At 52.6% G+C, this 23,871-nt stretch overlaps 7 protein-coding genes across 7 annotated transcripts; 2 read left to right on the top strand and 5 right to left on the bottom strand.

Moving 5' to 3' along the window:
* Positions 1-149: 149 nt before the first annotated feature.
* Positions 150-5,496, bottom strand: BJX68DRAFT_279705 (LipA and NB-ARC domain protein; the record flags this gene model as incomplete). Its single annotated transcript, XM_071048780.1, has 5 exons — positions 150-960; positions 994-1,749; positions 1,789-3,879; positions 4,405-5,065; positions 5,191-5,496. 5 exons carry the CDS (start codon positions 5,494-5,496, stop codon positions 161-163), a joined length of 4,614 nt encoding a protein of 1,537 aa, XP_070893271.1. The 3' UTR covers positions 150-160.
* Positions 5,497-7,565: 2,069 nt separating this feature from the next.
* Positions 7,566-9,228, bottom strand: BJX68DRAFT_272418 (F-box protein; the record flags this gene model as incomplete). Its single annotated transcript, XM_071047205.1, has 2 exons — positions 7,566-8,224; positions 8,934-9,228. 2 exons carry the CDS (start codon positions 9,226-9,228, stop codon positions 7,566-7,568), a joined length of 954 nt encoding a protein of 317 aa, XP_070893270.1.
* Positions 9,229-9,446: 218 nt separating this feature from the next.
* Positions 9,447-10,782, bottom strand: BJX68DRAFT_248526 (putative mitochondrial methylglutaconyl-CoA hydratase (Auh)). Its single transcript, XM_071041931.1, has 2 exons — positions 10,318-10,782; positions 9,447-10,254 (listed from the first exon to the last, which is right to left on the bottom strand). The coding sequence occupies exons 1-2, from the start codon at positions 10,668-10,670 to the stop codon at positions 9,684-9,686; spliced, it is 924 nt and encodes a 307-aa protein (XP_070893269.1). The 5' UTR covers positions 10,671-10,782; the 3' UTR covers positions 9,447-9,683.
* Positions 10,783-10,914: 132 nt separating this feature from the next.
* On the bottom strand, positions 10,915-14,341 carry BJX68DRAFT_248524 (uncharacterized protein). Its single transcript, XM_071041930.1, has 2 exons — positions 14,206-14,341; positions 10,915-14,143 (listed from the first exon to the last, which is right to left on the bottom strand). The coding sequence occupies exons 1-2, from the start codon at positions 14,290-14,292 to the stop codon at positions 10,982-10,984; spliced, it is 3,249 nt and encodes a 1,082-aa protein (XP_070893268.1). The 5' UTR covers positions 14,293-14,341; the 3' UTR covers positions 10,915-10,981.
* A 424-nt stretch (positions 14,342-14,765) lies between these two features.
* Positions 14,766-17,842, top strand: BJX68DRAFT_209618 (uncharacterized protein). The gene is made up of 2 exons (XM_071037712.1): positions 14,766-15,111; positions 15,163-17,842. Exons 1-2 carry the CDS (start codon positions 14,900-14,902, stop codon positions 17,540-17,542), a joined length of 2,592 nt encoding a protein of 863 aa, XP_070893267.1. The 5' UTR covers positions 14,766-14,899; the 3' UTR covers positions 17,543-17,842.
* Positions 17,843-18,546: 704 nt separating this feature from the next.
* Positions 18,547-20,574, bottom strand: BJX68DRAFT_209611 (uncharacterized protein). Its single transcript, XM_071037711.1, has 3 exons — positions 19,255-20,574; positions 18,813-19,203; positions 18,547-18,748 (listed from the first exon to the last, which is right to left on the bottom strand). The coding sequence occupies exons 1-3, from the start codon at positions 20,333-20,335 to the stop codon at positions 18,709-18,711; spliced, it is 1,512 nt and encodes a 503-aa protein (XP_070893266.1). The 5' UTR covers positions 20,336-20,574; the 3' UTR covers positions 18,547-18,708.
* A 1,038-nt stretch (positions 20,575-21,612) lies between these two features.
* Positions 21,613-23,695, top strand: BJX68DRAFT_248521 (glutamyl-tRNA(Gln) amidotransferase subunit PET112). The gene is made up of 4 exons (XM_071041929.1): positions 21,613-21,999; positions 22,058-22,134; positions 22,186-22,327; positions 22,372-23,695. Exons 1-4 carry the CDS (start codon positions 21,666-21,668, stop codon positions 23,619-23,621), a joined length of 1,803 nt encoding a protein of 600 aa, XP_070893265.1. The 5' UTR covers positions 21,613-21,665; the 3' UTR covers positions 23,622-23,695.
* The last annotated feature ends 176 nt before the right edge of the window (positions 23,696-23,871 follow it).

Below are 23,871 nucleotides of genomic sequence, written 5' to 3'. Positions count from 1 at the left end.
AGCCTTGAAGACATATAACAGAAAGAACCGTCAAGAAAAAGAAACGAAGAAGAAGAAATGAAACAAGACAGAAGAGACAAAAAAACTCCCACCAATTACCCAGTACACCTTACCCCCAACTCCCTTCCATTCCCACCTCCAGTCCCAGACCCTTTCAACCCTAAAATTGGAAACCAGGTGAACTCCCACTCCTCGGCCGTCCAGGGCCGGAATACTTGTACCCCCTCCCTCGTCCATTCATCCCTTCTTGCCCCTGCGTCCGGCCTCGTACATGTCCTTGTCCTGGCCCTGACCCCTGTCCCGGTCCTTGCGACAACCCATCATAACCGAACCCATACTCTGATCCAGTTCCGAGCGTAGGCCCATACCCATATCCATAGCTGTATCCGCCCTCTTGTCCGAGATCCTGCCCGCGGTCATACTCGAACTCATTCTGCCGCGAGGATACGGGCATCAGTGGGCCCGAGCGGTTCTCGTGGTAAATGTGGTATTGCGATGGTTGGAGGTGTGTTCGGCCTTGGCCTCGTCCTTGTACTTGCGCTTGCGCCTGAGCCGCAGCTTGAGCAGACGCTTGGAACCTCCGTCTCGCAGTCCGGAGGTCAACAGCATGAGCCCCGAAGTGCATCGTCCCGTTTCCTACGCCGACACCAAGATTGCCAGCACCGGCAGCAGATGACGATGCGGGTGGGCTCCATATCGAATCATGGACTTCAGGTTCCGGGTCCATTTCAAAGTCGAGCCCCATGTCTAGCGGCGGTATATACCGGCGTTGTGCGACAGCTGCATAGGAGGGGCCTGATGCTAGACCTGACCCGGTCACTGGACCTTGGAGTTGGATCGGACCTGGAACTGGGCTGATTCGCTGGCCGGACAGAGTCGGTGTGTCAGATGTCCAGCTCCCGGCACCCGTCAGGAGATGTGTATTTTGCTGCTGCGTGTAGTACGTCGGGTGGCTCTGCGCTTGTTGGAAGGTAGAGGAAAGCGGGGAGAGACGGGGAGGTGCGAACGTGCGGTACTGCGGATCACTTGCTGTGGCCGTTGCGCTAGACCAGGCTCCCGACTGTTGAGACTGCGACTGGCCCGATGGATTCCTCGACATTGGTTCGGATCCCGATGCCGGAAGTGAAGAGGGCGGGGATGCACCCGGCATAATCGCCGATGGATGCTGGTTTATTGAGCCAAGGCTTGTGGACGATTTACTCGTAAACGCGGATGGTATTGCACTAACAGAAGCAGCGTTACTCTCCCTCGGCCGACGCGGGATTTTGATCTCAATGTTGTTTTCGTAGGGAATGCCCAAAATTGGCGTACTCGCTGAGAGATCCTCGGGGACGAGTCGCGGGTTGGAGATGCGGTGCGTGCCGTAGTGGTGGCTGTCCGGCGCGCCCATTAGGTCTAGAGCATCAAGTCGGCTGCTTGGATGCGACTGTAGCTGCGAGGGTGTCTGATCGGTAGGGATGTGATGGGCGAGCTTCGCTACAGAAGCGTACGTGGGCGCGTTCTCCTTCTGCCCATGCTCTATTCGAGGGCGGTTCAGATTGTCGTTTGATGCCGGTGGGCTGCCCTTGCTCACAGCTACCAGAGCTTCAGAGGCAGTTCGATAGGGGATGTCGCGCGCCGTGAGGACTTCAGGTGCGCTCCTCCATGCAGGCGTCTTCTGGAGGACCGGCGCCACGGGCTTAGAATCGCCGATACTTCGCGGGAATGCGGGCCTCCGGCGCAGTGGCTTCGGTTGCGATTGAGGTTGGCCTTGCTGTTGCCTCCGCTGCTTCGGCCGCTCGGACTGACCTTTGGTGACCGGTCGGTTGCGCACGGGGTTCTCGACGACATGCCAGCCTTCGTCGTCCTGAGGGGGACTCGACGGATGAGAGCGAGGCCGTTCAGTCCCGATACTTATCTGGGACATCGCCGGTGATCGAGCCTTTGAGGACTCGTCGTCTGTCACGTAACCGTCATTTTTCGAGTAGCCGTCGTGCCGCAGGTAGCCCTCATCTTCTTTATCCGCCCGGTAGTCAGTGCGCAACTCCTCAGACTCATGTGTGGATCGACGAAAGATGTGTGGAATGATTGGACCCAGGTTCACTTTTTGCGGCGACAAGCGTTGCTCTGGTGACTCTGATCGGACGATGTCATCAAAGTCGAGCGTCAACTGTCTAGACGGTCCGTCTGAAGCCGTCGAGTCTGGGAACGACGAAGAACTACTAGACCGATCAAAAACTGAGCGATGCTTGCGGATGCTCTCCTGTGAGGAACTGGGGGAGATGCGGTCGATTTCGCTTCGGATGGTCTTGAGCGCCTCCTTGAGCTGCTTCAGCGAGTCGGCGACGATCCCGTACGGTGCTGTTGCTCGATTCCGCTTCGGATAATTCTTCATCAACTGCGAGGCGTGCGTCTCATATTCACGGTAATCCTTCACAGACCCGCAGTCGTCTACGCGGTCCATACGGCACTTGGCGTTCTCGAAAGAGGTGCAAAAGACTCGCGTGGCAACCACCAGCCACGAGTCGTAGAAGCCTGCATTCGCCTGGCTGGACTCGGGCTGATTCCTAATCTCCTTGTCCATGATCTTGAGCTCATCGCGGCAGAAGCCCTGCACGACGCTGTGGATCTTGATGATGTCTGAAACGCCGGAACTTTGATATGTTGTAAAGAAACCCTCTTGACTGCTCTCAGTTTGGGATTCCGAGAGGTCAGGCATTACGGCTTTGGGATCGAGTGCGTACTTTTCGGAGCGCGGTGAGGGTGTCTGGAGGAGAGGATATTGATCTGACGTTCGTTCGATCAGCCCGTACCGAATCAAGATTCCCAGTGTAGTGTCGAGGTCGCCGCGCTCGCCATGCCGACTGCTTGTGAAGACTTCGATATCCCAAGCTTCGAGAAAGGACTTGCCGAGCGTGATCAAGCCAACAGGAACTTGGTGACCGAGAAACGAGAGTAAATTGATGAGGTTCAGCGCAGGAAAGTGTTCGCCCCAGTACAGATCGTACATGATACTCAAAAACGGCTCTGCGAGTTTCTCGTCAATCAAGTGCGAGTTGATGTGATATTTCTCGATCGGTTTATCCGTGGCGCTCAATCGGTGACTTATAGCGTGAATTGCGAGCGGAAGGCACTCGTAATGAGTGACCACCTCCGTCGCCTTGCGAACCTGCTCCTTCGTCGGTCGCTTGATACCGAGGTCCTTGAAGAGTAGTTTACACGCATCCTCAATTTCCAGCGGGAGCACTTGTAGGCAATATGGCTCGTATAGCCTTTGCTTCTTCCGCAGAGTCTTATCGACAGAGGTGTAGATGATGCTGCACCGCTCGCGGAATGGGAGAAACTGCTTAAAGTGATTGATATCATCGTCATGGTTGAAGCTCACTCCGTCAAACACAAGCAGCCATTCCTGCCGGGACTGTAGCCACTGTCGTACAGCGTCGACATACTTGCTCGACGACTTGGTATCCGGGTTTTGAAACTCCTCGCCATCTGTAAGGGTTGCGGCCTGCGCGATGTCCCAAAAACACTTGTACGTCGACTGTCGAGACTTGGCATCCACCCAGAAAATCCCTCCAGGATAGTCGTCCCGGTGTGTCCAGACGTATTGTCGGGCGAGGTGTGATTTACCGGATCCCGGGACGCCGGCGATGAGGACTGCCGTGAGATGCTCAACGCGCTTCTTCGCTTTGAATAGTCGGGTATGCAGGGTTTCGAGCTGCTTTGTCATGCCAAAGAACGTTGCGTTGCGGTGGAAGCCGGAGGGGACGACCCAGAGGGGCTCTCGTTGCCACGATCTGGAGAGGGAGAGGTCTGCACTGTTTGCCATGTCCTTGGTCATGTCTGATACGGGGGACGGTGGTTTGTCGGGTGGTGGGGGGAGATACTTTACGGGGTTAACTAGGGACGAGTCATGTCAGCAGAGTTACTATTGAGCATCCGTACACTAAGGTACATGAACAGTCTGTTCGTGACTCATAAATTGCGCAGAAAACAAAGAAGAAGCCACTAAATAGACAACAGCCTATTTATAACGGTGGCAACGAGCAACCCCTTGGGAAGAAACAAACATCCCCATCATCTGGGAACTCCTCAAGCTCATATTCCCTCATCGTATAAGAAGGAGGGTTGAGTGAGAGATAGTCCCCCATACAATAGTTAAGAAAAGCACGATTTGAAGGAGAGCAAGTCCTCCGTTCGATATTTAAGATAAGCAGGGGGTGAGGAAGAGGAGGAGGAGGAAGACGAAGCTCACCACCCGATAGGCAATGTTAGCCTATCGATACTGGTGGCGATGAGGACTCTTTGCAAAGAAGCGAGAGTCCTCGTCCGAGGGCTCCTCGAGCTCATACTCCCTCAAAGTAAGAGAAGCAGGGGTTGAAGGAGAGAGAGTCTCACCCGAAGGAGCCGCCCTATCTGCCTGACCAACCGCGCCAACACCACCCACACCCGCATCACCGAAAATCTCCCTCGCCTTTTGTGTGCGAATAATCATTCGTGTCTTCTCCTCCTCGCGCCAGCGTTCTTGTATCGTAGCAGGCGCATCCCGAGAGTATCGCAACAGCGCCTCGGCAACGGTCTCGTATCCCGGCGCATTCTCGTCGTCGAACTTGCACATGTGGCTATGAGTCGCTTCGATGCCCATTCGTTCAACACCATCGGCGTATGGCGCCGCGGAGGACTCGTCAACGATAACTTCGCGGGTCCCCTTGACGTCTGTCGAAAGCGTTTCGTGGAAAAAGTAGATATGAAAGCGCGGTATCATATCGGTGAACAAGCTGTTGATGTTCTGAAGGGTCTCGTTGTTTGTCTTCAGCGCCTTCACCAGCTGCGGGGAGGATTCCATGAACTTTTTGGGCATCACGGCAGAGCAGATGTTCTGCAACAGGAGTCCCCATTTTGCAACTTCAGACCCATTATGCGGCGTACCGAGGAAGAGGATGCCGTACGTCGAGACATAGATTGAGCGGAGGTGTTCGACCTTTTCGTTTGTGAGGCTTCGCGAGTAGATGAGTGCGCGTTTGACGACGAGGCCGCCGAGGGAGTGACAAACGAATATGATCGGGCGTTCGGAGCAGTGTTTGATCTAAACGCATGTTCATTGTTAGCAACTTCGTTACCCAGGAGGGTCTCGGAAGCGCATCTTAGCGAATCCACTACCCAAGTCTCAGAGGGTTCATCGGATGGAAGAGGTCGCCAGTTATTACTTACGGTTCGATTCGCAGCCAGCTGCGCCGCCAGTGTCTCGGAGTGGTTCAGGATCCGGTCCTTCGACGCGCCATCCGTAAACGAGGTTACATTCGCATTATATCCGTAGGTAAGAATCCGCACGCGACTTTGGTCCAGGACCTCCGGGAGGAGGTCCACGGGCCAAAACGCGCCAGTCCTGGTCGACGTCCAGGTGCGATGCGGGTGGCCGTTGAGGCCGTGCACAAAAACGATGTCAACAAGCGGCGGGTCGGGGGATTCGTAAACCACCGTCAGTCCGAACTGCTTGATGCGCGAGGCCAGGTCCATCGCTGGGAGCTAGTGAGTGGGCATGAGAGTGAGGGAAAAGCGAGGAGAAAGTGACAGTTGGGTGAGGGACAGGACGAAGGTAATATGAGCGGAAGAAGCTCCCCTAGTAGAAGAGCTCAGGGCTGGAGGTTGGAGCTGACCTGGTGGCTTCCCCGCAGCTACAGTCTAGACTGTTTCAGGTCAATAAAGATATCGCTTACTTTGTTCGAAAAAGTCGTACGGAGTACAGCAGAAATAGTCGCAATCTACTGTCCTTTTAAATGAATCATCCCTCCCCCGCCAGCCTCATGAGTCTTGATTCTCGCATGTGCCACCCAAGGCAGCATGACCAGTGGTCAGCCGGTGCCTGGTCCCGCCCGATGCCTCTTCTTCGGAATCCACGCTGTGAGCCCTGGAGAGAATTAAGCTCATGACTAGAGAGCGGGAGTCGAATCCACAACTCTGCCCGCCTTCAGGTCCTTTATTATTCGCGCCATTAGGTAAATCTTCAATCTGGCAGTCTTTGAATCCTTGATACCCGCGCCTTTGAAACTATCATATTTCATGCCTCTGCACCTTCATTATTCGCGCCATCGAACTCTCATATTCTAGTCTTTGGAACATCATTATTGGTAGGTACCTTTGGACCTTGAATATGCGCGCCTTCGAACTTCCACAATATGCATTCCTCTGAACGACCGATATCGTGCCCCGGGCTAACAGCGCAGCCACTATCAATCTAACCATACAGCTTAACCATACAGAACAAGTACGGAAGCAACCATGCCCCTTAAAAAGAGCAGGGGTGAGATCGAACCTATCAATACGCGAGGGTAACTCTGACCCTTCGGCTGGGCGCAGGGCGGATCTAGCCTCGTGTCCTCACAAAGACTGGCGAACCAGTCAGCTGAGCCTCTTCTTTCTCGACGAACGGATTACGTAGGTCATTATTCAGCGCCCTGCTATTTTTGACCGATCGTCTGTGACTAAAATAAAAGATGTTGATCGAGAGGCTATGCAATACTGCGGCATCTAGGCATGCATGATTCCATCGACATTCGTACAGTCGGATCGATCGGTCGGTCGGGCGGATCTGGGGTACTTTCGATCTGAGAGGAGCCAGCGGAGCGAGTGACGTGACTTGCAGCGGATGCAGGGGTACGGAGTACATTGTATACCTGTTCTTCTGACGTGCATGTCCACGCTGTACAACTACAGCTAGTACTCCATTAGTAGTACTAGAGAACTCTCGCTATAGCTATGGTTCCTTGCCATAAGGAAAACCATAAACAATTCCCCGACGAACCATCCACACTCTACAACCACAAATCAAAATCTGCCCTACGCAGGCAACCCACGGATAGAAAACGCCTCGCCCCTGGGCCACACTGCACTACACTACCATAGACCAGGCGAACCGAACCGAAACCGAAACCAAACTGGGCGAAGTCTAACTTCGCCTCCTAGGCACCGAACAAAACTCGCTGTCATCGCCGTATCCAAGCCTTCTGTGCTACTTGAGCCGCATAGTAGTTAGGAGATCCATGTCTCGCGGGTTTGCCACTGGGTTTTGGAGTGTTTATTAGCGAGAGCCTTGATTCAACTATAGGCAGGTGGCAGTACTAGTAGGTAGGTGTCAGGTTATGACTCAGATAGTCTGACTGGGGTGAGAAGGGTTACTTCTTTTATTACCTAACGTACCTTTGCTGAGTATATTTGTCCTGAGTCATTAAGTCATTAAAGTAAGGCGTGATCGAAATCCAGATGCAGAGAACGCCTTATGCTAGTACATTGGAACTTCCACTGTAAGTTTCGAATCTTTTGGGTGCCCATGGTGTAGCAACTCAGTAACACCTAGGTAAGATGCTCTGAGTAGTTAGGTGGAGTACCAGATCTATGGCTTTCTTCATTTCCTATGCTCGACAATAAGAGCTTCATTTAGTTAATGCCATATCTTGTAGATGCCCAGTATTTACCCTTCACCACATCTCCTATATCAAGCTCCAAATCTGTCATTCTACACTGGCAAAGTGCGCCATTGCCGACTTGGGCTCCAATACCAGAGTGTCTTGAGAGTATCCAACTGCCCACTAGAACTCAAGGACAAAAGCTCCTTGCTCAAACTCGTAAAGTATATGATCTTTGTTTGTAAACCACCAAGAGGAAAACCAAACATCTACTACTAGATGCTTGTGAAGGTCAAAGTCAACCCAAACACAGCGTTTCTTGCTAGGCCGTTTCGGGAGCTGTATGACCACCCCGTCGCTAGGAACAAGACATTGACGGAGGGCCGGGGGCGTTTCACTCTCGAACGCGAATTTAAGCAAGTCTTTAGCCTTGATCAGAAGCTCTTCATCTGCCGTAGGTGTCATAACATGGCTTTGAGCGTGGGTGGGACCGGTCTCCTTATTGTGATCAATGGAGAAACCCACGCGAGTATAAGGATTGACGATCCAAGACTGCACATTCGAGTGTGTTGGAAAGATCATAACGTCCGTCGACAAGGGAGCAAGTTGGACAGCTTTTTCAAGACGATATGAGAACATTTGTGTGATGGCCATATGTGAAGCCGTATGGTTTCTCAAGAACACTCCGGCTGGGTCCGACATGACAATAGCGAAAGTATCGATGAAGAGGTCTGTATGAACTTCGCAATTCCAGGTCCGGGCATAGTCAGCCTGATAGACTCTGTGACCGGTGGCACCGTTGATAATCCGTATAATAGTAGAAGCGTCTCTTGCGTGGTGTACTGAGATTATTAGTTCCACTCCACCCCTACCTTGAAACAAACGAAAATCACGGGGATGTTTCAAGCTTATATCATTGGAACAGAAAGTTCCCGGTACCCATGTTTGAGGATACTCGGGGGAGCGATAAAGGGGGCTGCCGTGAAAGTCGTATGCAGACAAGGTGTAACCCATATGGAGCTTTCTTACGCAATATATGGAGCTCTTCCCGGCCAACACCGGTACCTCTTCTGCTCCCTTATCTGTTGGCGTCCAGTCTCGACTCCATAAAACCTTTTCATCCGTAGGAGAGAATACTAGGTCTCTAATCTACATCAGCAAAATCTTAGTACAAGGAGAAACTGGGCTGATGTTACCTTCCTCCATCTTGCCAGAACTGTTTTCTCGCAAAGCCCCCGAGAAACAGCCCATCCTGGTTGATAGACAGGTGCCTGATATGCTCTCTTCCATTCATCCTCTTGTAGAACCGAGTAACAGGGGAGAATGTCGCTTGGCGGGTTTTCCCTTTCTTGGTCCGCTCAAAATACTGCCAAAAGATTCCGTCTCTTCTAGGCGTTGACCATGCTATGTAGCTGCCAGCTGACGAGAGTAAGTGGGCGTCTTTTAGCTTGAATATCTTCCTAGGTCGTCCGCGTTGCATCAAGTATTGTTGACGAGCTGTCCAGTCATTATAAATCAACTCAAGGAACAGAAGGAACCTCAACGACATACCAAGACGTTTGAAAGCCACATAGCCTTCATTTGAGATACCCTTTCGCTGAGCATGCGTCCAGATAAACGGAAAGCAAGTGCCAAAGCCCCATATCTCAGCCCAGGATCTCAGCGCCGCTTGCCATCCACGGCTAACTCGTTCCAAGCTGACGAGTTCCTCTGGTGTGAAGTGGCTAAAGATCATGTTGATCGTGTCGTCGTTCACATGCTTCATAGGATCGCATTTTTTGAGCATCTTTCTCTCTAGGATAGCAGCAGTGTCGTTGCGCTTGCGCGCGGCAGATCGTGTGAGCATTGTGGGGGTTCGTGAGTTGTGCTTTGGGTATTTTGGAAGGGAAGATATCTGGTTGGGAGTGTCAATATTGCCTGAAGATGAGGTCTGGTTCGGGATTCGGAAAGGCAGAAAGGCAGAAGCTGGTTAATGGAGAGGTACAATTTCGCGTTCGGCGGCCGTCTACTTATGGGGGGAAGGAGGCAGAAACCTGAAGGGTGTTGTGTTAATTCTACAAACGGGACAAACAATGAGCTGGTTGATTAACTGCCAGAGTGTAAGCAGTGTTCCTACCGGATGGCAACCACTAGGACTAGTTGAAAGACATTCTTCAATATAATTCTTCACGGCCAAGTACGCTTTTCAGGGTTCACGCAAGGCCGAACGTACTGGTAACATTGAACCACCAGCCTTCCATATCTATATAGGGTGGTATACAGGTACAGCTCAAAGAAAACATCACCGAGCAGGTAAAGCACCTACCGCCCACGGAAAGCAGGCTTCCTCTTCTCCGAGAACGCACGCAGAGCTTCATGCCGATCCTCCGTGTCAACGACCCCATCGTAAGCCTCATTTTCCGCCGCCTCACCCCTCTGGTACTCATTTACGGCCTTCAGCGCTTGCTTTATAGCGATAGGTCCACCATCGCAGATATCCATAGCCAGCTTGATGCTCTCACGAACAACCTTCTCGCGACCGGCGCCTTCCTTCTTCTCTTCCTCCGGGAGTATCTCGACGAGGCGATCGCAGAGCCCGATGAAGTACGCTTCGGGGCCAGTCACGCGGCGTCCAGTCAAGATAAGATCCCGAGCGCGGTTCAGGCCTATCAGGGCTGGCAGGCGATAGGTGCCGCCCGCGCCGGGGATAATGGCGAGCTTTGTCTCTGGCAGCGCAACGGTGCTGTTCGAGCCGAAGACGCGGAGGTGTGTGGATAGGGCAAGCTCGAGGCCTCCACCAAGGGCAATGGATGAGACGGCAGAGATAGTGGGAATCGGAAGAGCCGCAAGGTCCCGGAATGTGCCTCTCAACTTGGCCAAGAATGCGTTTGTCCTATTCGCGACGACCGTGGTTAGCCAGGCTTGTGTTGCCTACATTAACCAAAAGGTAACGCACTCATCTTTCGTCATATGCAGCCTCTCCTTCAAGTCAGCGCCAGCGCAGAAAGCCGAGTCGGCGTTGCTCCCGATGACCAGTGCTCGTGTCGGCCCGTTCCCACCTTCCGCGGCGATCGACTGGACATGCTGGGACAGCGAGGTCAGGAGGTTCCTTGACAGGGCATTTCGAGCATTGGGTCGGTTAAGGAGGAGAACGCGTATGTTACCAGTGCCCGGCGCTGGGACGTATTGGGTCTGGATTACCGAGTCGTCGGTCGCGGTGCTGTATCGGGAAACCCTGACGCGTAGAGAAATGGTAGCCGGGGTGCAGATCGGGACCGCGAGCGCGGCGCGCGGAAGACGAGGAGACATGATGGATCAGACTGCTGTTGCTACTAAAGCAGCAAATATGCGCAAGCGTTTTCGTGTCGAGGAATGAATTCAATTCCCGGATCGTAGGGGAGAAGAGAGATGCAGCTTCTGTGACGTCGGGAAGCTGTGGGGAAGCTGAGCTTACGTGCGGGGGACGCCTTTCTGCCGAGAGTAAGCGACGTTTCCGGCGGGAACCAGCGAGTACTGTACTGTGCTCTTAATGGGTATCATCATTTGTGGCCTAGCCTCTATTTTACAAAATCTATCTATATATACAGTCGATGAAGAGAAATATCTCTTCGCAGCTTGGATCAAAGACTCCCAAACTTCTTCCCATGTTGCAAGTACTCCCAGACTTCTTCGTCGCTTGGCCACGGTCCCCAGATCTCAGTAGCCGTGACAATGTCATACGCCTCTTGCAGAATCGGATCTGAGAAAGTTGGCACCACATCAGTCGGTGTAACAGCAGAGCCCGGATCATATGCCTCGGGTGGTGATCGCCGTTTGCCCCAGTATCCTTCGAGGAACATGCGCAGGGCAACGATCGTCCGCCGCATCACGACATCGCCGTTCATATGCTCATCAGAGGTTTGCTTAAGCGTCAGGGCATGTCGGCTCATCCACCGAAGAAGACTCAACAATCCCTCTGAATCTTCAACATGCCCAAGAGATCTGACAAATGCGTGGAGGACGGTTGGAGAAGGAACGTGAGTCAACGCAGGTACTGTGACCTGCGACTCGGTGCTGCTATCGAGGGATGCTGCGAGTGATTCAACAAATGAAGTTGTTCCTGGGTCAAGAAGAACAATGTGGTCGAATTGATCTTTGAGCGTAGTCAGGCCATGGTTAACCAAGTCTTCCAACGTTGGTGGGGGAAGTTCCGGGTTTATTTGACCCATCGAGATCAGGATATCCAATGCTCTCTCCAATGCTTCTGGTTCTCTCACTCCAGCCACTACTGCGCTCGAGAAACTTTCGCAAATTATTTGGAATCCCTCGGGGCCGACTGCAACATCCCGTTCTTCCAGCCACTTGAGGATCTCCAAAATCTCATACCAAGCGAGAATCATCTGCGTATGTCGACTAAGTTTATACGGATCGCCGAGTATACGGGTCTGATGAAGGCCTCCTAGAAGCTGGACCCACCCCTGTGGGTTTTGCGAGTTTCGAGGATTCCGTCTCCGTAACAAATTGATCGCGTGCGATCGCAGCCTGATATACCAGAGTTTATTTGGCCTTCGCTGCTGGTCGGTGAAAGAATAAAGGGTGGGCGTATGCGCATGGGTTCTAGCCCATTGTCCCGACAAGATAGGGAAAGCTTCTGCGATGGCGATGCTAGTATCTGATTTCAAAGGTAACTCGGAGACAACCGAGAACCGGCACAAGAAGCGGACGAAAGCGGAAACGAGGTACTCAGGTAGCTCGTCCAGCGCCTTCTGGTATTCGGCAACATTTTCTGGGATCTCAACGCTGAACAATGCCGCGAGTTGATGATTGCTCAAATCGCTGCAGTTCAGACAGTCCAACCCTACGGCGAAGGTTGGAGCATGGTGCAGGAGAGACGCTAAGAATCTACCAGACGGGCGGATTCCATGAGAAAGCATTCTTTCAAGAAACTGCCTTATCGTAGGCGGTTCCGAGGGTGTATAAATCCAATCTCTTGCGGATGCAGGTTCTGGAAACACCTCCGGCCCGTCTCCTGGCAAGGCACTGCTTGTTTGGCTAAGCCGTTTCTTGGTTCTTCGTTGTAAGACGAGCTTTTCCCCCATCGCCGCATACACCGCACAGTGTGGTGGCAGTCGTCGGCTTTCATAGGCCATGAAGCAGGCCCAGGCCTCTCGCACCGTCCTCGTGGAGCGGATTCGTGCCTCCCAAAGTGCGTGGTGATTTTCATTGCCTGTACGGCCTCGAAGTACCTCCGGTGGCCGCCCCAAGGTCCGGGTTTGTATAGTGGGGCTATTGTCCGTATCCCATCCTGCCAGAACACTTGTGACATTTTCCCAAAGAGAGGGTGAGTATCCTGCTTCCTTCATTTGCGACATTACACGCATAGCGCGACTTTTCATTCCTTCTATGCCCTTGGTCGTGTCCATGCCTGACCTCTCCTCCTTCCACGGCGGCCATGCTGGTGTCTTTAGCTTCGCAAACTCGCGTTCGGCGGCCGTCTTTTTATGCGCTAGCTGAACGGCAGTCAGGCCTTGGTAACCTCGTCGCGTAACAGGCAAGGCTGGAGTTCTGTCCGCCATCGCTTTCAACAACTCAAACTGTGCTTGTTGTCGTACTGGAGCAGAGATGAACGGGCGGGGCCCGCTAGGCAACGAAATCAGCCGTAAGCACATGTTGAGCTTTTCCGTGACGAAGCTGTTCCCCGCAGACTTATGGTTGCGCAGATAGAACGCGAATGCTTGGGTGATGAAGAGCTGCGCTTCCGGCCACAGTCGCCGCGCCTGAGAAAGCAAACGCACGACGAGGATAGAGCAAGTGCTGGTATCAATCAGAGATGCCTCATTGGCGCGCTCATTAGTATGTACAGATGCCACTGCATTTGGCCCGGCACCAGGAGAAAGGCTGAGAGGTGGAATTGGCTGCCCGATAATAGCGTGCAAGCAGTAGAGTAGTAATAAACGGAATGTTTTCAAGTCAAGTTCCTGGCGCAGAAGCATGAGAGGTATGAATGTAGGAAGCTGTCTGGGCTTGTTGCGGTTGACCGCCTGATCTGCTTCCAGCAGCAAAATGCGAAGAGTAGCCTGGTACGTATCATCACTCATAAGCACCCAAGCCCATGCCATTAGATCTTTGACGTCGTATCCCCGGGCAGCCAGGTACTCGATATCATCTCTGCCGGGCATCCGTTGCATAGCAGGGTTGAGCTCCGCCACCGCACAAGGTCGTAGGTCATTTCCTTTCTGCAGAACTGGATAAAACCTTTGGATATAGTCCGCAAGGATCTTTTGCAAAGACTTATTCTTCGCTTTTTTGAAAGCCAACCGCTGCTCTGAAGTTAAAGGAGCGTTGAGAGGCCTCCGAGCCTTGCCCGACAGTATCCAGTGGTTGCCATGACCATTGTTGGAAGAGAGAACCAAGTTCTGGATAATGTCAATCAAATACTCCGACGGGCTTGGTTCATGGTGCGATGGCTGAACAGTCTTTTCCCTTCCGGTATCGAGCCGGTTTTGTTGCGCGGTCCCATGTGTAGGTCGCGCAGAATTTGTCTCTCGGTGAGGCGGGTTGCGAATCGATTGACGCTTCCCAGCGACGAGATTTCGCGGCTCTAAAACTTCTGGCACTGGATTGAAGTACCTGTTCAGTCCCGGTTGAACAAGCCGCGACGAGCACCAGAATTCGCACGAGGAGGTGTCTCCATGTATGTTCGATCCGGGATGGTTCGGGCTCGAGGGGCTGAGAACGGCAGCAGTCGGCGAGTCAAGTGATGCCGGGTATATCGGACGAAAGGACGTGCTATAAGAGCATCCCTAATGATAGCTCATGTCAATAACGCACGGCAATGAGTGCGGTCCTCGGTATGGATAGCTACCTTCCGCAACGAACGGCTGCTGAGATGCGCCGCTCTTAGAGACAAGACCATGGGGCGGTTCGAAGCATGATTCCAGGCTAATGACATCCATAAATAGGGTCGTCGGCGAGGAATTCACGAAAGAAAAGAAAAAAGCGTGGATCGCGATATTGAGAAACTCTCTTGAGCTCCAGCGTCGAATCCGGCCCCAAGAAAAATCCAGGTCACGTGCCTGGCTGTCACGGGTTGCTTTTGGCATGGCGCGGGCAAGAAACAGATCAATCCTCTTTGTCAGTTCCGAGTCCCTTCGCTGCGCGGTTGGCGACTTTTTCTCTTCCCTGTTGGAACTGGATCAATTCCAAGGCTAGATTGTCTCCCGCGCACGGTCAATCCTCTCCTTTTGTGGTGCTGGATCTCTACTCCTCGAGTTCTTTCCCCGTTGCGCATCAAGATCTCCCTCTTGGGCTATTGGCGCATCCGCTTCGGAGATCAAGGGACAATCGATCACGAATTCTACCACTTGGGTCCTTGGACCCTCTGATCGTCTTCTTTTCGCCCGATTTTATTTAAAGTTATAATCCAATTTCAGGCGCCACGGTCGCGTCCTGTTATTTTTGACAAAGCTGGCTTGCAGCCCCTTGGAGACAAAACGGGCTTTGGTTCGCGCGTGAAGGACAAAACTACACCCCCGGCGCGACTCCGAGACCCCGAGACCATGAGCGCAGACGAAGGCGGAGGAACCTCGATGGCGGCCACGAACGGCGAACGCTCAACTGCCACTCCTGACCCTTCTACCCTGGCAACACCTGGCAAACGAAAGCGTGTCTCAAGTCACGATGACAGGGCGGCTCACGAGGCCAGCACAGCTGCAGACGAGAGGATAAAACTGCAAGAAACTCTGCGTAACCTGGTCGATATCTTGAGCAAGTAAGGATTCGACAGCTCTTTCGAGTTAAAGGCCCAACTAATCACGAACAGGAACGACACGGAGCTTCACCTCCTATCCTGCCCTCTTCCATCATCGCCCGTGAAACCCCGGTCGAAACGCGCAAAGATTGCTGGAGACAGGGATGAGGCTGCGAGTATTCAAACGCGCGTCGCGTCGGACCGCTACAACACGCTTTCCGAATTCCTGAGCGACATCGAAAAGGCGTCTACGGCTGTGATCGAGAGGAACAAGGCTCAGGCTAGCGGTACTCCGACGGACGGGACGCCCGTAACGGAGACTGTCAACCGTATAGCTGCCTTCAAGAAGCTACTCAACAGTCTTGTCCGCCAGGCGCAAGTCAGTCAGCCCAACGTCAAAGCGGAAACACCAGGAAATGACGCAGAGGCATCGGCGAAGCAGCCTCCGTCGACTGTCGAGGTTCGAAACAATGGCTTGGTGTTGACCTTGTTGGGCAACCCTGCGAATCCGAAACAGCTCTACTCGAGTTTACAAAAGTCTGTCAAGGTTCCATTATCTTCGGAGGAATCAGAATCCAAGCGGTATGTGGAGGTACAGACCCCGCTTCCAGAGGGTGGCTTGCCGAATGGTATTACAACCACAAAAGTTGCTCCCTACGACACTGAGAAGAAGCCAAAGATAGCGAAGACATTTGGAGAGGTATTTGCTCCTAAAGCGACTCTGCCTCAGTTGGAACCGCCAAGGAGAGCCCGGTCGACTTCTCGCGCTGCTCAGGTCAGCTGGATTGACCCTTTTGATGCTGTGACGAACTATAAAAACTTTCTCGGAGATCGGAATCATCACTCCTTTGCGCAGCTGCCTTCTGGTAACTGGCTCCAATATGGCGGAGTGACATCTTCTCCCGCTTTCTGGGGTCGCCGTCAGAAACAACAGACACCGCAGCAGCATGGCGAAGAGAAGTTCCAGGAGGATCCGTTATTATGGGCGGACGAAGACTCGGCGGTCCTGCAAGGTGTTTACTCGTCCTTTGCTCCTTCCTTTGACAGTTCAAATGCTGTCTTACAAGCTGATGCGAAGAATCTGGTATGGTGGAGCAAGCGAGGAGCTAAGCGCCTGAATGCCCTGCTATCAATAACAATTGATGAGCCTCAAGATACAACTGCGCAGCCTGGAAGCATTGGGGATCTTGATGAAAGCACCCTGGAAGAGATGGTGAAGTCCTTCGATCCGGAAGAGTTTGTCGATCCTGCTATCCAGCCTGAAGCGGCCAAGGAAGAGGAAGGGGATAAACCATCAAAAGACACAGACGACCTGTTGACGGAAGTGTCAGACTTGCTAGAGACCCTGAGTTCCTATCAGAAGATTCGCAATCTTGAGCTTCCGACTCCAGCCAACGCAGGTGCGGAAGCTAAAGAAACACCGTCTAATGAGGTCTCCTCTGATGAGCCATCAGATCCGGAGAGAGAGGTCTATGAGACGCTCAGGTCCAGCCTAGCGGTCCTTGTTTCGCAATTGCCCCCATTTGCCGTCGCCAAGCTGAATGGCGACCAACTAGCGGAGCTAAACATAAGTCAGAAGATCTTGATAGACAGTACCGACTACTCGGGCACCATGGAGAAGGACGATTATACAATCCAACAAGAGAGGGCGGCGGCGGCGGCGGCTGCCCCAAGAACGTCAACACCCTCGCGTCCCACGAATTACCAGGCGCAATACAATCAACGTGCCTTCACCACCAACACCCAAATTCAACCACAAAGGAACTTTCAGGCTCCTCCCCAGCCGTACTATCCGCCAAGACAACCTTCTACTCCCGGAGCATATACACCTGGCAACTCGCAACAGTTCCCGGGAACTGCTCGGCCCCCGGCAACACCTGGTCAGCGGCCCGGTCCTCACCCCGGGTACGCGCAGCCCACCCCGCAGTATAGCCAGGCCAATCCAATCCAATACCAACGAGGAGGAGGACAAAATGGCTTCGCGTACTCATACTCAGGTCAGCCCGGTCCGATCCCGGCTCAAGGTTCACCACAACAATACACCCCGCGACCTGGACAACAAACACCTTACAATGCGACACCCTTTGGGCCTGGTCGCAGCGCATCCCCTCAAAAACCAGGCGCATACACGACCCCCCGGGCACCATTCATGCCTCCGAACGCGAACCCTCAGCAACGGTTTATGCAACATCCCCAGGCAGGTCAACAGCCGCAACCATACGCCAACTATGCTCCCAATCAAACACTAAACACCTACTCCAACTCCGCTGCAGCCGTTACCTACGCCAGGAGTGCCGCCGAGCAAGCCGCATTGATGGATCGAAACAAGGTCCAACTAGCTGCTCAGAGCTCACCGGGGACACCACAGTCGCAACCCGCAGACCATGCCAGCTCGCAGGACCGTAGCGTCACCCCTGGAGCAAAACAGAACGGTACACCCGTGCCGGCATAATCTGTTTCAAGACTTTATACTAGTACTGCTTACACGTCTACCCCTTTCTATTCAAGCTGTCGTTTTGCGGTTTTACAAATGTGATTTTCGCAGATAAAGAGGGAGGGGTGTTTAGGCTAAAGGTTTTCTGTTTCTTCTTTCCAGTGTTTTCTTATTACTTAACCACTACGGAGGCTGCTTCCGCTCTTCCACTTTCCCTTTTTTTTCATTTTTACTATTGTGTTACTCTTACCTATTTACCTCGTTTTTGGTCTCACCAACGTAGTAGACTCGGATCTCATGTCTACGATAGTTTTAGGTGGTAAGGAAGAGGGATCTACAGCTTTGTTTCTGTTTCATCCATGGCTTGACATGCAGCTATCAGACCATCAGACTATCTATTATTCATCATCAGGGTATCTCACGTATTGGTATTAGTATTACTATTACTATTATCTTCGCATTTTACTTACCTTTCATCCCTTATGTTTGACTAGTACACTTCATTAGATCCGGAGATGAAGATCGTCATGCTATAGAGCCCGACTATATATTTTGGCACCCACCACTCTCTCAAGATCCGACTGATACCGTGGCACTTAAGAAGAGAACTTCGTCTACTACGCTACTGATGAGTGTTCCTTAAGAAAGGAGGAAAGATATGATACTATATATATAATACACCGAAAATCGAAAAAAGCATCGAAATCAAGGGTAACCGATTCAAAGACCGTAAAGAGAAGGTACTTAGTACCTGGGCAACCAAGAGAACTTGAAGGCTTGGTCCAACAAGGCAGAAGGAAGTAACAACAGAATATAAAATTGAATGAAAGGAATAATCTCAAGTTCACCGTAGTCGCCATGCATTCCTTTCCTGTTCGCTAATCCCAGCAGCAGCATACGCGAGTAAACTATATAACTCCTTCCAAGGGTCCCGAATGTGGGATCCCTTTTTCCTATCTATCGCTCGAACTTTGAACATTGAATGATGAAGCAATGACAAGAATATGAAAATAGAAGCAATCGTTTGAATTGGTCAGATAAATCGTTGATTAGTTCTGGCGTGCCGGTCGAAGAATTCGTCATGTCGTTAGTATCAGGGAGTGTAAATGAGATGCGCAAAGGGGTATATGTGATAGATAGAATGGCGATATCAAAGTGGCTGCATTTCGGTGGTGGCGAGCATACTAGATGCATAGCGCAGCTACGGCCATGAAGCCAAAGTATCTGTCCGCCAGGTTAGTGGATGTACTCAGCCACATATATACGAGAGAGAAAAATTGGAACATACAATCCAGCACACCGCCACCCATCCTGCGACTTGACAAGATGTTCAGCCCCCGTCGAGTAATTCGCTGCAACGGCCGCCGAAGCACCACCAACGACGGCGACAACCAGAATTCGGCCAGCGAATTCGGCGATCATGCTAAATGCCAGGAGTGGTAGGATGATTGCAGCCGAGGCGATGATGATGGCAGAGTAGACGGGTGGTGTTTCCGATGAGGGCTCAGATTTCTTTTCCGGAGTCAGCGAGACGAGATCCTTGCGGTGGTCGAGGAAACGCATTTCGTGGGGTGCGACGGGGACGTTTCCTTTCATCCATTTGCGGTAGGTGTCTACGTCTGTTTCACTGGCGCGCGGGAGAGTTTGAAGGACTTTGCTGTAGGCTGCGAGAGCATTGTCTAGGAATATATTAGGATTTGTGAATATCAGAATCGGGAGAGGCGACATACTATATTGCTCTGTTTTCTGGATCAATGTGCCCATTACCTCCTCGCGGCGGTAATGGAGGGACGAATAGGCCTGAGCTTGGACGTCCATGCGTCGAGACGCAGGCATCACCTTTGTGCCCTCCTGTTCGGCGGCTCCTCGGCGCTGCATTTCTTCATAGTCGTCCAGCACCCGCAGCTCTTCTTCCAGGTGGGCGATTTCATCCTGTAGGTATAGCAGGACTCGATGGTTGACGTCTTCGAAGCGTCGGTAGAGGGGCGGTATACTATACTCTTTCCCCTCCGCGGTTGAACTCAGCCGCCATGCTATGAGGCCATACCCGGTGGGAAGGCGTGAAGATTTTGTGCTCCGCCTAATCTTCCGGCCAGAGCGATGTAGGTCTTCCTCTGGGCTTTGCGGAGGAGATGGCGGGAAGGACGCTCGACGGAGAGAAGTAGAGGCCTTCTGGTAATAATCCTCCGGGACTAGTTCCAAGTTTCTATGCTCTGGAGGTAGCGAGCCATCATACGACCCCGCGACGCTGATTGATGCATCAGTGGACGGTCGTCGATGAGCCGGTGGCTGCTTGGCGAGCTGCAATGGCGGCGCTGTGGCCGGGGACGTATTGAACAAGCCGGGTGGCTGTGTCTCCTTTGGTTTGGCAGATGAGGGTCTTGGACGGTTCTGCACGGGAACAGCCGTGTTTGGTTGGCGGGGAGCAGGAGCTTTGGGTTTAGAGCTGGAGCTAGGTGGGAATGGAGGGCGCAGGTCATCGTCATCGGACGAGGTAAGATCCGAGTCTGAATCGCTGTCTGTTTCCGAGTCGGACTGAAGGAATTCAAACACGTTCAGTGCATTCTCTTTGCTTTCTTTGCCCTTTGGAGCGGGTGCAGTTGCTGGCGCCGGTTGCGCCTTGGGAGTATATCCAGAGCCGCTCGGTTCTACGCTCGGCGGCGCGGGTGGTGGAGGCGGAGGTGGAGGAATATCTTTCCTGGATTTCTCGACTGAAGGTTTGGATGTCTTCGAGCTCGTCGAGATGACAGAAGCAGCGGAAGACTTGGTAGACCTCCTTGGGCGATTGAACCCAGGATACGAGGACGGCATTGCGATCAGGGCTAGGGTAGAGGATCACGATAGCTTAACCCGGCAGAAACAGATTAGGTCGTGAAACCCGAAGACATGAAAAGGACGGGGACATGAAGAAATAAGACGGTGAAGACAGGCGAGGGCAATGGGCGCATGTCAAGGGGAGGATGGAGGGGCCTTGAGGAATTCCAGGCGGATAGCGATAGAGAGGAATGTAGGACAGAATGCGTAGGCGCGAAGCCCAGGCGCCTTGATTCCTTTTGTATTTTTGTGTTTTCTCTGGACTTTGCGGTTTTTGACGAGGATTTTCAATAGTTCGGAATAAAGCTGCGGAAGTGGAGCAATCGTGAGTATGTATGGAGCCACCAACGAGTTTGGGTATAGAATAGTCAAGCCTGGAGATCCCGAGTCAAGGCCCAAGAGGAGGGATACCTGAGGAACCTAAGGCCGACGAGCCTGGTATATATAAATGAACTAGCGCAGATAGTAGCAGGAGTTAAGCTGAGACGGACCCCATGGATCTTCTTTCACAGGTTCTTGAGCTGAAGATCATGGAGGGGCTCGATTCGCTGAGGATGGGTTGATACGCGCCTGACACCACGCCAAGTGTTACAGATCGATCCCTCGGTCTGTCTCTGTGATGAATCCTGACAGAAGCGGAAATAAACAAAGAACAATGATGAGGAGAGTTTGCAGAAAGAAAGAAGACGGCTGGGGGCATGGAAGCGTCGAGATCATCGCCAATATATGGAGTTTGCTGCAGAACTTACATCGCAGTGCATCTGATGTGTCTGACGCTGACTCGCTGCTGCTTTCTTCTGGAGAACGCGCGAACTTTTCGCGATTGACATGACTGCAACTGCTCGCTCTCACTCATCTGATGACGACTGATGATTCGATTCAATCTGGTTTTCACGACGACTCCTTCATCGATGTATCAGATCTCTCACAGCCGACACTAACATCCCGGCATATCTTGATCTCTGATACAATTCTGGAGCCTACAGTGTCAGATATCGATTCCAACCGATGTTCCGCCCTCTCATTTCCACATCTCGTGGGAACCATACTGAGGCTTCCATTGTCCGCGAACTGTTGACAATTAGAGACCCTGGAGATAAGCCTTACTCGTTAGGCACCAAATGCGACGAGAGTTACCGTATCTTACCCGCTGGCCCTAAGAAATAAGCTCAATGCTGGTTTGTTACCGTATGCCTGGCGCAATGCTTGTAATTTAATCTCTCCACCAGATGAACATCTCCGGTAGCTACCAGATAGTCTATTCCCTGTCAATACTCGGTCCCAACACTAGAACGGCTCCGGATCCTACAAAATAGCAGCCTTCCATATGCTCCGACAATGTCTGCGCCATACGCCCCGCGCTGCCCTCTCATTCACATGCCCACAATGCCGGCACCATAACATCCTCCAACTCTCCGCACTCAACCAGTCGCTTCCACTTCAATTGCCCTCCTACACCCCAATCCGCAGCCTCCAAACGGCACCCACAGATGCGCAAGACCGTATCCCTCTCCGAAAACAACTCAAACAAGATGCGAAATCCGCAAAGGCCCAAAAACGACGGCGACGAGAACAGGAGGAGGCTTCGCGGGAGAAGTGGGAGTTGACCGTGGGGGTGGAGATCCATGCGCAGCTGAACACGGAGGCAAAGTTATTCTCAAGTGCGCCAATTATACATGAGCCATTGTCATGCAAGGGGTCTCTCTGACTGGTGTGCAGGAGCGTCAACTTCGTCGTCTGAGGTCCCAAACTCGAATGTTGCGCTTTTTGACTTGGCGTTTCCGGGGAGTCAGCCGGTTTGTACAGGATCTGTCATTAAGGCGATGGAGATGCTGATGGACTGCTAGGAATTCCAAGTTGCGACGCTCCTACCCGCCCTGCGCGCTGCCATTGCCCTGAACTGCGAGATCCAGCCAGTTAGCCGTTTCGATCGGAAGCACTACTTCTACCAGGATCAGCCGGCGGGCTATCAAATCACACAATACTACGGTATGGCATAAACCCGGACTTGGTAGCGAGTACTGACTCGATAGAACCCTTTGCGAGGAATGGCCACATCGACCTATACAAACACGACGGTATTGCCCCGGAAGATGGAGACCATATCCGTGTTGGCATCAAGCAGATCCAGCTTGAGCAAGACACAGCCAAGTCGCAGGAATACCCTCCTTCCACGCAGCTGCTCGATTTCAACCGCGTATCCCACCCTCTCATTGAGATAATCACTTTGCCCGAAATCCACAATCCCGCTACGGCTGCTGCCCTTGTGCGCAAGGTGCAATCAATCCTCCAGACGTGTAATGCGGTGACGACTGGAATGGAACTAGGCGGCCTCCGTGCCGATATCAACGTCTCGGTTAGGCAGCGAAGCGAGGATCCGGGTGCTCATCAGTACGGTGGTATTAGCGGCCTCGGTCAGCGTACCGAGATCAAGAACTTGAGCAGTTTCAAGGCGGTGGAGGACGCGATCATTGCGGAGAAGAACCGTCAGATCTCAGTCCTCGAGAGCGGAGGCGTTATAGAGGGCGAGACGCGAGGATGGACAATTGGGAGCACCGAAACCCGCAAGCTCCGAGGAAAGGAAGGCGAGGTCGACTATCGATATATGCCAGATCCGGATATTCCGCCCCTACTGATAGGCGAGGACCTCGTTGCGGAGGTTGCGGCTAGCCTACCAACAGTACCAGACACACTGCTCGACATGCTAGTCGGTCCTACCTATAAACTCCCCATCGAAGACGCCAAACCACTCGTGGACCTAGAAGACGGCGCCCGACTCGAATACTACCAAGACGTAGTCGACATTCTCCGCTCGCTCCAGCAAGATCTCCCCTCCAAAGCCCAATCCGACCTCGGCCGCATAGCAGGCAACTGGGTCCTCCACGAGCTCGGCGGCCTTCTAACAAAAGCCGACCTCCCTTGGGACGCAGAGCGCGTGAGCGCACAGTCCCTCGCGGCGATTATCGACAACCTCCAGCGCAAACAAATCACCGGCGCTACGGCGAAGCAGGTGCTCGGCATGCTATTCGACGGAGACAGACGGCCTGTCGCACAGCTGCTTGAAGAGGAAAACCTTATCTTGCGGCCCCTCTCGAGGGAAGAGTACATTGCCCTAGCGGAGGCGGCTATGGAGCTGAACCCAGGCATGGTGGAGCAGATTCGGACGAAGAACCAGCTGGGGAAGCTGGGATGGTTTGTAGGGCAGATGATACGCATGGGAGAGAAAGGGCGTGTTGAGGCGCAAAAGGCGGAGGCGATTCTGAAGGAGCTTATTCTATCCTAGCCCCTACCCGAGTATGAACCGTTCTAGATGCGTGAATTGTAAGCTAGATAGACATGTATACTACATCGTACACACAAGTATAGATACCAGGGACGTCATTCTCCCCTTACGTTCCAGCATAAGACACCATGGTCCCTCAGGCTTTCACAGGGGTAAACTCTCTGGGCATTGCAACCTAGTTACCACCTGGCCGATAAAAAAACCCATTGCTAATAAAAACGCAGGATCTCGCACGGTGGAGTGGGATGCG

The sequence above is a fragment of the Aspergillus pseudodeflectus genome, assembly GCF_044049435.1.
Source record: "Aspergillus pseudodeflectus strain CBS 756.74 chromosome Unknown BJX68scaffold_80, whole genome shotgun sequence".
Lineage (NCBI taxonomy): Eukaryota > Fungi > Ascomycota > Eurotiomycetes > Eurotiales > Aspergillaceae > Aspergillus > Aspergillus pseudodeflectus.
The sequence above is the reverse complement of the archived record's forward strand: the minus strand, read 5'-3'. Positions and strand labels throughout refer to the sequence as shown.

Bases quoted from the DNA above. Each gene is read 5' to 3' on its own strand.
- BJX68DRAFT_248526 (XM_071041931.1), bottom strand. From the start codon at position 10,670: ATGTCTCCTCGTCTTCCGCGCGCCGCGCTCGCGGTCCCGATCTGCACC. The intron at 10,255-10,317 runs GTGCGTTACCTT...CGTCGCGAATAG, and splicing joins CTGCATATGACGAAAGATGA to GACAAACGCATTCTTGGCCA.
- BJX68DRAFT_248524 (XM_071041930.1), bottom strand. From the start codon at position 14,292: ATGTCATTAGCCTGGAATCATGCTTCGAACCGCCCCATGGTCTTGTCT. The intron at 14,144-14,205 runs GTAGCTATCCAT...AGCTATCATTAG, and splicing joins GCAGCCGTTCGTTGCGGAAG to GGATGCTCTTATAGCACGTC.
- BJX68DRAFT_209618 (XM_071037712.1), top strand. From the start codon at position 14,900: ATGAGCGCAGACGAAGGCGGAGGAACCTCGATGGCGGCCACGAACGGC. The intron at 15,112-15,162 runs GTAAGGATTCGA...AATCACGAACAG, and splicing joins CTGGTCGATATCTTGAGCAA to GAACGACACGGAGCTTCACC.
- BJX68DRAFT_209611 (XM_071037711.1), bottom strand. From the start codon at position 20,335: ATGCCGTCCTCGTATCCTGGGTTCAATCGCCCAAGGAGGTCTACCAAG. The intron at 19,204-19,254 runs GTATGTCGCCTC...ATATATTCCTAG, and splicing joins CCAGAAAACAGAGCAATATA to ACAATGCTCTCGCAGCCTAC. The intron at 18,749-18,812 runs GTATGTTCCAAT...CCTGGCGGACAG, and splicing joins GGGTGGCGGTGTGCTGGATT to ATACTTTGGCTTCATGGCCG.
- BJX68DRAFT_248521 (XM_071041929.1), top strand. From the start codon at position 21,666: ATGCTCCGACAATGTCTGCGCCATACGCCCCGCGCTGCCCTCTCATTC. The intron at 22,000-22,057 runs GTGCGCCAATTA...ACTGGTGTGCAG, and splicing joins GGAGGCAAAGTTATTCTCAA to GAGCGTCAACTTCGTCGTCT. The intron at 22,135-22,185 runs GTTTGTACAGGA...ATGGACTGCTAG, and splicing joins CGTTTCCGGGGAGTCAGCCG to GAATTCCAAGTTGCGACGCT.